Here is a 13,050-nt window from a genome sequence, read left to right as displayed (position 1 = left end):
TCCAAGCTGCACAGAAGCCATGAGCCAAAGACAAGGCCCCAGTCACTGGCAGAATAGCAACTGCAATGTTTCAATAAGCTGAAGCCAAGAAATCTGGAAGATTTCCTGACCAACCCATTGGAGGACATCCATCTTTGTGCCCATTCAAAAAAAAAAGAGAGAGAAGATAATCCAACAGTATTTGGAAATTATCAAACACTATCATTATATCACTTGCAAGTAAATTTTTTGCTGAAGATAATTCAGAGATGGTTGCAGCAGTGTCGCAACAGAACACCGCCACAAACTACAGCTGGATACAGACGAGGACGTGGAATGAAGAATGTCCTCGCTGGTGTCAGATGAATCTTGGCTGGACACAGAGAACATCACAGAGATATTTGTCTGTGCTTTGTTGACATTCAGCAGTATGGAGCATAAAATTAAAAAAAACATTGGGAAGAATGGGAATTCCAGAATTCTTCATGTGTTCATGTGGAATCTATACATCAACCAAGAAACTGTCATCGAAACAGAACAAAAGACACTTCATAGTTTAAAACGAGGAACAGTGTTGTATCCTGTTACCATATTTACTCAGTCTATAGGCTGGGCAGATGTATGAAGAACTTGACATCGGATTTGAAGGAAGGCTTATTAGCAACCTATAAAATGCAAACGACACAGTCTTGCTTGCTGAGAGCCACGAAGTCTTGAAGCACTCCCTACGGAAGATCAAAGGCCACAACTTTCAGTAGGATTGCAATTCAAAGGCCGCAGCTTTCAGTAGGATTGCTTTCAGTAGAAAACCAGATGCCTCACAACTGGGCCAATAGGTAACATCTTGGAGAATGGAGAATAATATTGCTACAGATTTCATTTTACTTGAATTCACAATCAGGAGTCAGGGAAGCAGCAGTCAAAATGCAAATGACTCATTGAACTGGGCAAGTTTCCCACATTTTTAAAGTGTGAAAGAACAAAGGCCCCACTTTTAGAACTAAGGTGCACCTGATCCAGGCCGTGGTATTTTCGTTTGCCTCATAAGCTTGTGAAATCTGGATGGTGAATATGAAGATTGGAGAAGAATTGATCTATTTGAATTAGAGTGGTGAAGAATAGTGAAAGTTTGGGGGATTTGCCAGAAGATCAAGCTAATCTGTCTTCAAGAAGTACAGCCGGAATGCTCCTCTGAAACCAGTCTGGTGAGACTTCACCTCATGTACTTTGGACACATCAAGAGAAACCAGTCTATGGGAAAGGACCCCATGCTGGGCACCATAGAAGAGCAGCAAAAAATAGGAAGATCATCAACATGATGGATTGACACAGTGGCTGCAACAATGGGCTCAAGTGTAACAATTGTGAGGATGGTGTGGGACCAAGCAGCGTTTCGTTCTGTTGCGTGTAGGGTCACTATGAGTTGTAACTGACTCAATGACACCTAATAACAACCTTGGAGATATTGTGGTTTGGTTTCACATCACTGCAGTGAAGTGAGTATTGAAATAAAGCAAGCCACACAATGTGTTAAGCTGGAAAAACCAATGATAGATAGATTCATTGGTTATATATCAAGAAAATGGCTGACACAGTGTGAAAGCAGCAAAGTGCTGTCAGGTCTTAAGTGCATGGGTCATATGTTAAGTTGGAGGCATCTCTTGACCAATGTAGCTTCGAAGGCTCATGACCCCAGGAAGACCACAGGCTGTAGTTGTGGTTGAACCCCAAGGTCAGCAGGTCATATGACAGGCCATCGATGGCTCCTGGAACTTGCAGGCGATATGGCAGGCTGTTGGTCAAGTTCAAAAAACCAGAGGCTGACGGGCCAGATGCAGGATCCAGACCAGATGAAAAGCCAGCAAGCTTTCCACCGTGTCCACTGAAGTATATCAAGCTCTGGGGAAACCTTTGAATTGCATCAGGGCTGTGACCCGAGACAGAGGGTTTCATTCCACCTTAATCTTAAAACTGCTTGGCTGCTCCCCCTAGATTCTATCATGAGGTGATTACATTATGTTAGGTCACATCATGGATGGCCACTAGACATCAGCTACCAAACCAATAAGAATCCTGGCCCAGTGAAGAAGTTCACACAAAGCCCAAATATCACACAGTGCATATAAAAGTTACATGTATACAGTACAGTAGTCCATTCCTGGAGATAGGCAAGGCTTTCTAGTCCCGTGAAGATTTCCAGTCTTTGCAAACCACAGGGGCAATTGTGCCCTGTCCCACAGGGTCACTGGGAGTTGGAGTTGACTCTGGCAGTAAGTTTGGTTTGGGTTTGGGTAACTCATTATCTGATAGTTGACTCTGGCAGTAAGTTTGGTTTGGGTTTGGGTAACTCATTATCTGATAGCATTTTGTGACTCATTATATGAGTTAGTATTGATTCGTTGGCTGTGGATAATCCATTAATTATGTGATAGCATTATAGAAAATATATAATATGGTGGGAATGGCCAAAATATGACACAGAAACAAGAAGATGAGCACAGGCGATTGGTGCCAACAGACTTGCTTCATGCAGGATTGCTACAAAGCTTCAATTTGTAAAATACACACACACACACATATTAAAGCAAAGTATGATAAAATGAGGTAAGCCGACAGTGCTTCGGCCTCTAAACTGTATGCTGTCTCAGGAGAGTTTCCTGTTGCTTCAGTGCCTCCTTAGACCCTTGGTGAGCAGGGACCCCCTGAGCCCTGTGAAAGCTGAGTTGCGGTCAGGCTAACTGAACAGGGCTCTGTGTCTTTCCCAAGGTCAGCCAGTGGTGTGAAGCGGGAATCTACCTCTTGGCTTCCCAAGCTGTTGACAAATGCCAGTCCCGAGAGGGAATTGACATTGCCATGAGCGACATTGAGACGTTCCTGGGCACAGCCAGGGAGCACCAGTTGCCCAGCCCTAAGGCATTTTACAACCAATTCGAGTTGATCCTCACGCAGGACATAAAGGTAATGTCTTTTGGGGTTATTTTGGCCTCGTGGTTGAGCTAGGGATGTTTAAAGGGCTTTGTCTGTTGCTTAAGAAAGCTCAGCTGAAAAAATGAAGCAGCTGGGGAAGAAAGGAATCAAGAAAGGACAGGTAGGATGTACTGAGCAGGCTGCTTGGTTCTCAAGCCCTTTGATGGCTTCTTAGACTCCTTGCCTGTGCTTCCTGGTCAACTTATCCTGCAGAATTTGACTGACATATCATCTTTAGTAACCCATTTCTGAACAAACCCTTCTAAGTACCTCTGATGGACCATACACTGTGTTGTATACCGAGGATAGAACCATTGATAGAATAGACGCGCTTTTTGTGAGAGCGACCGGCATTTGTAAAAGGACCGTACAACGCTCTGTTTCCAGCTGAGAAAGGTGCTCTGGAAGAGGGGCTGGGTCCGCTCTGGCTTTCATCAGATGGCATTGATCTGGACTTGCGCTCAGTGTCCGCAGTGTCTCAAGCAATGGAGGATGAATGAGGGGAGCCTGAGGACAGTTTCCAGGCAGACGAGCAGTGTGTGTAGAAGACCCCAACATTGTTGGGTGGCCACAATTTAATCCATAACTGCACCTGCTATCACCCCCATGCCCCAGTTCATTTCTTTCCCACATACAAAATATATTAACCCCACCCCAATATCCACAATAGATTCGCCCATCCCAACAGCCACTATAAATCCAGAATCCCGTCTTCTGATTCATCTAACTCAGGCATGAGAGCAGTTCTACTGTGGTCCGTCCTGGGGGGGACCTTCCTCTCCACTGATGGACCCGTGTAGAAAATACCAATCACCTGTTCCCAAATCAGTGGTGGGACATGTCAGAAAGATAGTCCTTTTCCAATGGGGAGAAATGAGAGGCAATGTGGGAGTGGTGGGTATTAAACCCAGCAGGACAAAACTCAGTAGCCTTCAAGGCCATGGCTGTTGGCGCGGGACTATTGGTCACACTTCCCCAGCCCAGAGCAGGTCGGCAGTCAGTCAAATTCCTGCTGCATTAAGAACAACATCTCAGTCTCTGAAGCCCTTAGCTGACACTGCTGCCAGGAGAAGAGAGTCGTCCTCAGTCACTGACCACCACCTCTTATCCCACTCGACAGGAGAACTTTGGGTTCTTTTGTGACTCCTTAGCCTTGTTGTCAGAACCTGTAGCCACAGCACAGCCAAGCTTCTTGAAACCAGAAAGTTCATTCTCTGAAAATGCAGACATGAGATTGGTCTAGCCCAGGGGTCGGCAAAGTCTTGAGACAGAGAAGTCAATCCTGGCCCTCCCAACAATTTAAAAATGATTTGTGAGCCATACATAGATATTTGTTACAAACAAGTGAAATCACCATTATATGAATACTATCCTTTGAAATGTTTCAAACACATGTAAAAACTGAACGAGCCCTCAAGTGATAATCAGGTGGGAGATGCAGACTCCTAAAAGCCCAATTTGTAACCATCAAAGTCTGTTCCCTTTGGTATGATAAATAGCTTAAGTTGTTGAGTTGTTCAGTCTTACATGATCAGGAATGTAAACCCTCACCTAATTAAAGTACAATTCAGAGGCAAGGCAACGCCTGTTGTGATTTTGTGATGGATTGGATCTATGCTGAAATCCTAATCTGCGTATTGATGGATGTCATTCCATTTGGTCATAGGGATTTCTGTGTTATGCTAATAAGTCCATATAAGTGTAGAGTGGGTCCTAAACCTAATCACTTCTGAGTTATAAAGAGGACAGGGAGCCAAGTGCCTACTGGGGAAGTCAGATGTCACGTGAGCTGTGCAGGAGTCAGGGAAGGCCTGGGCTATTGGCAAGGAAGGAGTCAGCCTGGCTGAAACCCTGCTTTAGACTCTTGACTCCTGTAAGGACACAATAATAAACTTCTCTTCTTTTAAGCCGCCCGCTTGTGCTGTGTCTGTTGCAACAGCAATCGGAAACTAAGGAAGGTTTATATAGAGATGCCTACAGTATCGTCCTCCGAGTTTTGGAGGGATTGGGCTGAGAAGGATGAGGGAAAGAGAAGACATCACGTCTGGGGCCAGTGTACAGAGACCTGCTCACGGTTTGCTTTTTTTTTAATTGCAGGCCAATGCCCAGAAAGTCCTGCAGAAGCTGGGGGATGTGCAGGAAATATTTGACAAGAGGCAAATAAGCCTGAAGAAACTAGCAGCCAAACAGACTCGCCCAGTGCAGCCTGTGGCCCCTCATCCCGAGTCTTCCCCCAAATGGGTGTCCCCACCAACCGGCCAGCTCTCTGCCTTGGGTAGGTAGTTTGGGGAAGAAACTTGTGCGGCCTTCACGTTTCATCAGAGGGCTGAGGTGATGCTTGTTGGAGATGCATGCTGGTCATTGTTTGGGCAGACGTTACTTAAAATAAAGGGCAGTGGTAGCTTAAGGCAAGAATTGAGACCCCACAGAGTTACATGAAACTGAGTCCTGAAGTCCTGGAGAAGCTCGTGGTCTACTGAAGCAATAACAACAGCATAAAATAGAATCCACCGACTCCACCAAGTGACTTGAAAAGGCCCAGAAGATGTTACTGGCGATGAAGCGGTTACAAAGTGGGTGCTTTCGTCCAGGTCACTTGGCGTAACATAACATAGTCCACTAAGACAGCGTTTCACATCCTCATTTGCTGAGTAACAATTGTGGTCAACTTGGTGAGTAGACCTCTTCTTGTCTGGAGGAAAGAAGGATCGAGAAAACCATACATGGATGGAAATAAAGGGCCCAAAAGAATCATGGATCAGGTGAGCATTTGTCTCCACCATCATGAGACCAGAGAACTAGATGGGACCTGACTGCCACTACCAACTGCTCTGAAAGGGGTCACATCCAAGAGTCCAAAGGAGCCTGGTAATGCAGTGGGCTATACACAGAGCTGCTAGCCACAAGGCTGGCAGTTCAAGCCCACCAGCTGCTCCTCATCTGAATATCTAAGAACTTTGCTTAACACAAGCTCTTCCAAATTCATCCATGGCACGTGGTGTTTGACAGTTTCACCATTGTTTTTAAGGACAGCTGTCGGCTCCCATAAGGATTTAAAGTCTCAGCATGTCAGAGGGACCATTCTATCTGTCCTCTAGGGTCACTATGAGTTTGGTTCTTCCAAAAAAGCTCAGAGCCAGGTGGCTTCAACAGGGAAATCTACCAAGCATTCAGAAAAGAGTTGACACCAATTCTACACAGACTGTTCCAGAATATAGAAATGGACAGCAAACTCCCAAACCCACTTTATGAAACAAGCAAACATAGTCCTGACACCCAAACCAGGCTAGGATATTACCAGGATGGAAAACTATAAACCAATATCCCCTATGAACCTAGATGCAAAAATTCTCAGCAAAATGTTGACCAATAGAATTCAACAATATAGCAGTAACAATAATAATAATCCATCATGATCCAGAAATGCAATGATGATTCAACATTAGAGAACATTCGAAAAACAATGTAATATATAAATAAAACAAAAGATAAGAACTACACAATCATATCAATTGATTTAAAAAAGGCATTTGGTAAGATCCAACACCTGTTCTTGATAAAAAACAAAACAAAACAAAAACAGTAAAATAGGAAAAGGTCTTAACTCAATAAAGTCCATTTATGAAAAACCAATGGCTAACATCTTGCTCAGTGGGAAGAAACAAAGCAACCCCCTTGAGAATGGGAACCAGACAAGGTTGTCCTTTGTCACCGCTCTCGTGCAATACTGGACCGAAAGTCTTAGCCAGAGCTGTGAAGCAGCAACAATCAAAGACATGCAAGTTGACAAAGAAGAAGAAAGATTCTCTGTGTTTGTAGATGAGATGATTAAATAGAAAACCCCAAAGACTAGACACCCCCCCCCTCAAAAAAAAAACAAACCATGGGAAAACATTTAAAGGTTCCGCAACATGGCAGGGCACAAGAGCAACACACACACCGATCGGATTTCTGTAGATTAATGAAGAGAACTCTGCAAGAGAAATCCTCCACTGACCTTTGAACTTGCCTTTTTGCATATCCCGACGCCCTCCAACCCCTCCCTCAACACACACACACACAAAGTGGTTTGGGACAGCGATGCTGTTGCTAGGGGCCACCCAGTTGGTTCCGACCCACAGTGACCCTCTGCATAACAGAATGAAAGCCCACCTGGCCCTGCGCCAGCCTCACTTCATCCTCACCGTTGGTCCTGTGCTGGAGCCTGCTGTCGCAGCCACGGCGTCCAGCCATCTCGTTGAGGGCTTGTTCCTCCACTTTACCAAGCATGAGGTCCTTCTCCAAGAACTGGCATCTCCTCACACCATGTCCTAAGAACATGAGATGAAGTCCCTCCCTCCTTGCTTTTATGGAGTGCTCTGGCCGTACTTCTTCCAAGACAGATTGGTTTGTCCTTTTTCAATATTCTTTGCCAGCACAACGCAAGCACATTGATTCTTCCTCGTTCTTCCTGATTCAGTGTCCAATTTGACATGTATCGGAGGAGGGGGCGATTGTGATATGCCTCTTATTTATCACAATCACAATGAATTATCACAACTTATTTAGAGTCATATTGTATCACTTACCCTAAAGTACAGAAAGGCATCGTTTCGTGCGGAGCCTTGGTGCCACAGTGGTTAGAGTGCTTGGTTGCTAACCCAAGGTGGGTGGCTCGAAACCACCAGTCACTCTGCAGGACAAAAGGAAAACGTCGCATCTGACACCATGAAAATGGACAGCCTCGGGGACTGCAGAACCGCATGGCCACTGTGCAAGTCCGTGGGGTGCTTCCCAGAGCAAATGCAAGGGCACGCACGGCACACTCCTGCAGTCCCTCTACTTGGCGTATGTATGCCCTACCAAACCAAGGACAACATGGAACACACACACACACACACACACACACACACCCGTCTCCATTGCAGCAATTTCGATAGTAGCCAAAAGATGGAAACCAAAAACCCCGACTGTAGAGGAATCGACAGGCAAACTCTAGGACCTTCACACATCCGTACAAGGACAAAATCAGAGGACACGATGCTCAGCAAAGTCAGTCAGTCGCACAAAGATAAACTATCTTAAAGATAAACTATCTTGTGATGCCGTTGTGATAAAAGAAAAAAATAGAAATGGTTCTCACACCAAAGGATACAGCTTTAAAGACCCCGAGGAGGCCAGGAGGGGAGGGAGGGCAGGGGAAAGCCTGGAGGGAGGGGGGTAGTAAAAGCAAGGACAGAAAAGAGCCACACAGAAGACCGTGTCCTGGGCTCGATCGGTGATTCGACAGGAGGCACGGTGCCAGGCCACGGGACATGCATTTCTTTCCATGAATTTCCATGCCACAAACAAGGGAAAGCATACATGAAGATACATGTAAAGAAATATCCAATTGTAAGCTTTCTTCAAGAGAGAGACGCATCACGGCTTTCAAAGGCCTCCGGTTTCCTCACCCATCAGACCTAAGCCCTGCTCTGAGGGCCTGTAAAAGGAGAAAAGGAACTGTGGAAATGGCTGGGAGTCTCCTGGGAATGCACGAGTTAGTTTCAAACAAAAAATCCCGAAAAGCCAAGCTCACTGATCTCAAGCCGATGCTGGCTCATAGCAGCCCTCTAGGACAGGGTAGCCTGTGAGTTTCTGAAACTATAACTCTAAAGAAGTAGAAAGCCCTGTCTTTCTCCCAGAGAGCAGCTGGTGGTTTTGAACTGTGGGCCTTTCAGCTCGCAGCCCACCTTGTAGCCAGTATACCACAACCGAACACACGAATCTGCAGCCTTGGAAGCCCGCTGGGCATTTCTGCTGTCTTATTGGGTTGCTAGATAGAACCAACCCTACATCTGAAGCTCTGAATAGTTCCATATGAGCCCCTCGATACCACTGGGCTATTTTTCTCTCATAAATGGGGCGTCTGCATAGGTTAAACTCCCAAGTTTTGTGAAGAAATTAACAGAAATCAATCAGATGTATCTAGATAGTCTTATGTTTGCCTTCCTAGTTACTATTTCTGGTGTTCCGTATCCCTTCTTGTAGACCTGCAATACTGTGCTGTGTCATTTCTCTTCGGCTTGAGAAATTTCCTTTCACTTCCCTTGTAGTGTAGGCCTATGGGCAACAAAGTCCATTTTATTTCGCTGAGAATTGTGGTTTTCTTTGAGTTCTCCATTCAGTATCCTTGACAACCCTGTCACTCAGCACGTAGCCCCGGTGTTAGAAGTAAGCCTAGATCACAGTTCCGTGAATTTTGTTCCTGAGTTTTTCTACAAACACATGATTGATGCATGCACACTCAGGCACACCTATACATGGTCCACAGACACCAGCATTCGCACCACACACATACACACACACACACACACACACACACACACGAAGGCATCCTTTTAGGATCCACTGCTGGAAACAAGACTTAGTTCTCATGTAGGGCTCTTTCCCCAACCGGGCATTAGGCTCACTGCTATGCCTCGACCTCTCTCCTCGTTTTAAGACACATAGATCTGGGACAGGCTCACAAAGCGGGACGATCCATTGCTCCTCAGCTTTTCAGACACAAGGTTTCCTCATAGGTACCAGCCCCCAGGTCTTCATTGTGTCCCAACAGGCCCTGGCCTGGTGGTGAGCTCGCTTTGCAGACCAGCCCTGTCCTTTTGTTTCAGAGGGTAACCACTGAGTGGACTCAGGTCACCAACAGGGTGATAAACACATTAGTCTGACTCCTTAGTAACTGGGTCTGGGCCAAGGTGAACCCGGTCTTTCCCCGTAGGGGGATCATGAGTCCAAGGGTTTGTGGAGGAGAGCAAGGGGCCCCAGCTCAGAGTCTCGTGAGCTGTGTGCTTCGGGCGCGGTGAACCTCTCCGAAGTCCACAAAGATGCCACCTGACTGTACCGGTAGCTATAGGGTCCTGGGCACGTATCGTGAGGTGAACACTCCATTGTTCATTTCATTCACAACGGCCCTGCTCGAAGGTTTTATCTTATTCCCGCTCGTCAGACGCAGAGGTGAAGGCATAGAGACTGCCTTCACCTTGTATTTAGACGAGCTAGATTTGAGCCCTGGCAGATCCTTTGGGAAGCTCGCAGGATGCCGGTGACTCACCTGAGGTCAGAGCTGAGCATTTTGAGGGCCTCTCTTGCCCGCAGGGGTGTGCCGAGACAAATGACATAGTTAAAGCTAGATTTGAACCCTGGCAGTTGTGCCTTTAACTATGTCTAACTGTTATACTTAGAATGGGAAGAGTAGGTGATTCTGAGCCAATCCTGACTCAGTGACCCTACAGAACACAGTAGAATTGCCGTCTCTGGGTTTCTGAGACTGTAAGTCTTTTTGAGAGTAGAAAGTTTCCTCTTTCTCCAAAACAACAATAAAACACCCCTCCCTCACGGCCAGCGAGTTGATTTGTCTCAGCACAGCCCTGTGACCAGAGAGGCCCTCAGAATGCTCAGCTCAGACCTCGGGTGAGTCACTGGCATCCTGCGAGCTTCCCACGGGATCAGTACATACATGGGGTGGTCACAGTGCCCCGTACTAGTCTTCCAGCTGTCACCCCCAGCTCAACCCTCTGGTAGAGCCTCGGGTCCCGATCTTACAGATAACCATGGAGCCTGAAGAAACGGAATGAAGTCTCCCGGGTGGGTGTCTGAGTGCAGCTGTGGGAAAGAGAGAGCGTGAGGGGAAGTGAGGAAAGAAAGTGCCCGACGGAGAAGAACAGGAACAAGACAGTCTAATTTCATTCTCACTCAACCAACCGATGCTCCCACGCAAACACCCACCCCTCTAAGTGGTGTGACGCCATCACCCTGGAGTCCAGCCATCAGATCAGCCTGCTTTGGGCTAGGACAGACATACATCTCCTTTCCTGATGAGAGAGAGACAGTAGTCCTGGAGGTGTAGTGGTTTAAGCATTGGACTGCTAACTGCAAGGTCAGCAGTTCAAGACTATCAGCCCCTTGGAGGGAAAATAATGAGGCTTTCTGCTCCCATAAAAAAAGTTATAGTCTCCAAAGCCCACAGGGACAGTTATACTTTAGTCAGCCCAATGGCAGTGAGTTTGGTGTGTGTGTGGGCGGGGGTGAGGAGCGGGTGTGCATGCTCGGGCTCATGTCTATAGAGAGAGGAATTTCAAGAAATCTGTAAGGAAATGTAACAAGGCGTTGTGTTTCAGGGTAAAATTTTGAGTGTTTTTCAAATTTTCTGTCAGGACTGCAAATTAATTACCTTTATGATAGGGGGGAAAAAACCATTCAATACAATATGGTACCTCTAGGAGAACTCATCTCGTAACACAAAAACACAGTCGAGTGCACCACTCCATAGTACAGTTGACACAGGCTAAAGCAGCAGAGTGGAATAGCCCAGGACAAGCTCCTGAAGAATGTGACCTTGCAGCTGAGCCGCGAAAAGGACGACGATGGAAGCCCTGTCATGGTCACCGTCTCACAGGCAGAGATCGGCTGTGGAGGAATGGCTGTGACGCCGCTGTCTTCAGCTCGGACGTTGAGTCTCTGGGGTCCAGGATTCTGTTCCTGCAGTTCTCCTTTGCCTCCTCCTTGCCCACCATGTAGGAAATCACCCTAGCAGTTGAGTTACGCCCTACTAGTCCACTGCATCAGCATCATCTTGCTAGCGCCGTGTCCAAGTCAGACCGCGCGCCCTGAGCTGTGTGTGTCAGCTCCACAAATGGATGACAGGTTCTCCTCGTCCCTCTAGATTCTCCTCAGAAAATACCCAAGGATCCTCCTGCGGAGCCCGATGTGAAGTTCCTGGAAAAGGAAAGTGACAAGACTAAATGCGAAGTTAAGGTAAGATTGGTCCCCTTTTAAGGAAAGAGGGTTTTGTTTTTTTGCATAAAAGAAGATCGCCCACACGATTATTAGTAAATCAGGAAATTGTTTTCTGGATTACCAGTAAAATCAGTAAATTGTGTTAGTCTGGGTACTTTAGAAAAACAAATCCACAGAAACTCATATGTATGAGAGAGTTTTATATAAAAGGTATGTGCACATCAAGAAAACATCCCAACCCAGTGCTGCCCAAGCCCACAAGTCCAACATTAGCCCATATGTCTGACACCAATCCACAAAGCCCTCCTCCATCTCACAAAACACACACTATGATGCTGACTTCAGGAGGAAAGCTGAGTCAGTGAATGTGTAAGCATCTCAGCGCTGGCAGGGGTCTCCACACGGCTGCTCCAGCACCAGGGCTGCATTGGGGTAGGTCCATGCAGCTTCTCCTTGGGGAATGTCTTACAGGAAGGGAGCCTTGCCAGCTGAAGCAGGGAACTAGTGATAGCAGCTGTACCCTGGTCCAGTCATCAGAAATCAAGAGCCCAAAGAACTATAAAGGTGAGGTTCACCAAGCCATTTAAGTTTTCCACCCTTCAATTAACCCCACATGTGTTTATCGGCCTGGTTGGCACAATAAACTACCTCAATTATGTACCCGTCATCCCCTCTAGAAGTTGTGCCCACAAAGGCACATTGCACTGACTACTAATCCCAAGAGCTGAGAAGTTAGATGATTTTTCCTTCCTTCCTAACTGAAACCCGATATCAAAAACACCCATTAGGCCCTAGGTGTCATTGTTGTTAGATACTGTTTTGTTGACAGAAAAGTCACTTGGTTCTTTCTCATCATCTAACCTCCTGTTTAATATTTCCAGGTCCCTGGTTGCATAGTTGGTTATATGTTGGGCACCTAACTACAGGTCAGGAGTTCAAAACCACTAGCCTCTCCAAGGGAGAAAGACAAGGTTTTCTACTCTACTGTAAAGAGTTACAGTCTCAGAACCCCACTAAGGGCAGGTCTAGCCTGTCCTGTAGGGTTGCCATGAGTTGGAACTGATTTGATGACCGTGAAAGAGAAATTGATATTGTTAGTATACGACAAGGGCGTTTCAGAAGCATCATGGGAAATCCCATTATCTTTTCATTCTACCTGTCCCCACCTCATGAACTTTTGCAAGCCCCTTCATATTCAGCTCAGGTGTAAAAATGGAATGCACAGAGCTGCACAGAGCTTAGAGAACCAACATGCATAGGGCTGTCCCTTGTAGCCAAGTTGGCAGTTCAAACGCACCAGTGATCCATGAAGAAAGAAGAGACCCACAGCTCCTAAAACTATGTGCA

The 13,050-nt window shown here is 46.4% G+C and overlaps 1 protein-coding gene across 1 annotated transcript in view; it reads left to right on the top strand.

Moving 5' to 3' along the window:
- Positions 1-13,050, top strand: part of MCF2L2 (MCF.2 cell line derived transforming sequence-like 2) — a 269,318-nt gene that overhangs the window by 134,976 nt on the left and 121,292 nt on the right. The window contains exons 12-14 of the mRNA XM_075556101.1: positions 2,746-2,937; positions 5,044-5,221; positions 11,630-11,721. Coding sequence (XP_075412216.1) covers positions 2,746-2,937; positions 5,044-5,221; positions 11,630-11,721 — 462 coding nt within the window. The remainder of the gene's footprint in view (positions 1-2,745; positions 2,938-5,043; positions 5,222-11,629; positions 11,722-13,050) is intronic.

The sequence above is a fragment of the Tenrec ecaudatus genome, chromosome 8, assembly GCF_050624435.1.
Source record: "Tenrec ecaudatus isolate mTenEca1 chromosome 8, mTenEca1.hap1, whole genome shotgun sequence".
NCBI lineage: Eukaryota > Metazoa > Chordata > Mammalia > Afrosoricida > Tenrecidae > Tenrec > Tenrec ecaudatus.
This window is presented reverse-complemented; position numbering and strand designations above follow the sequence as displayed.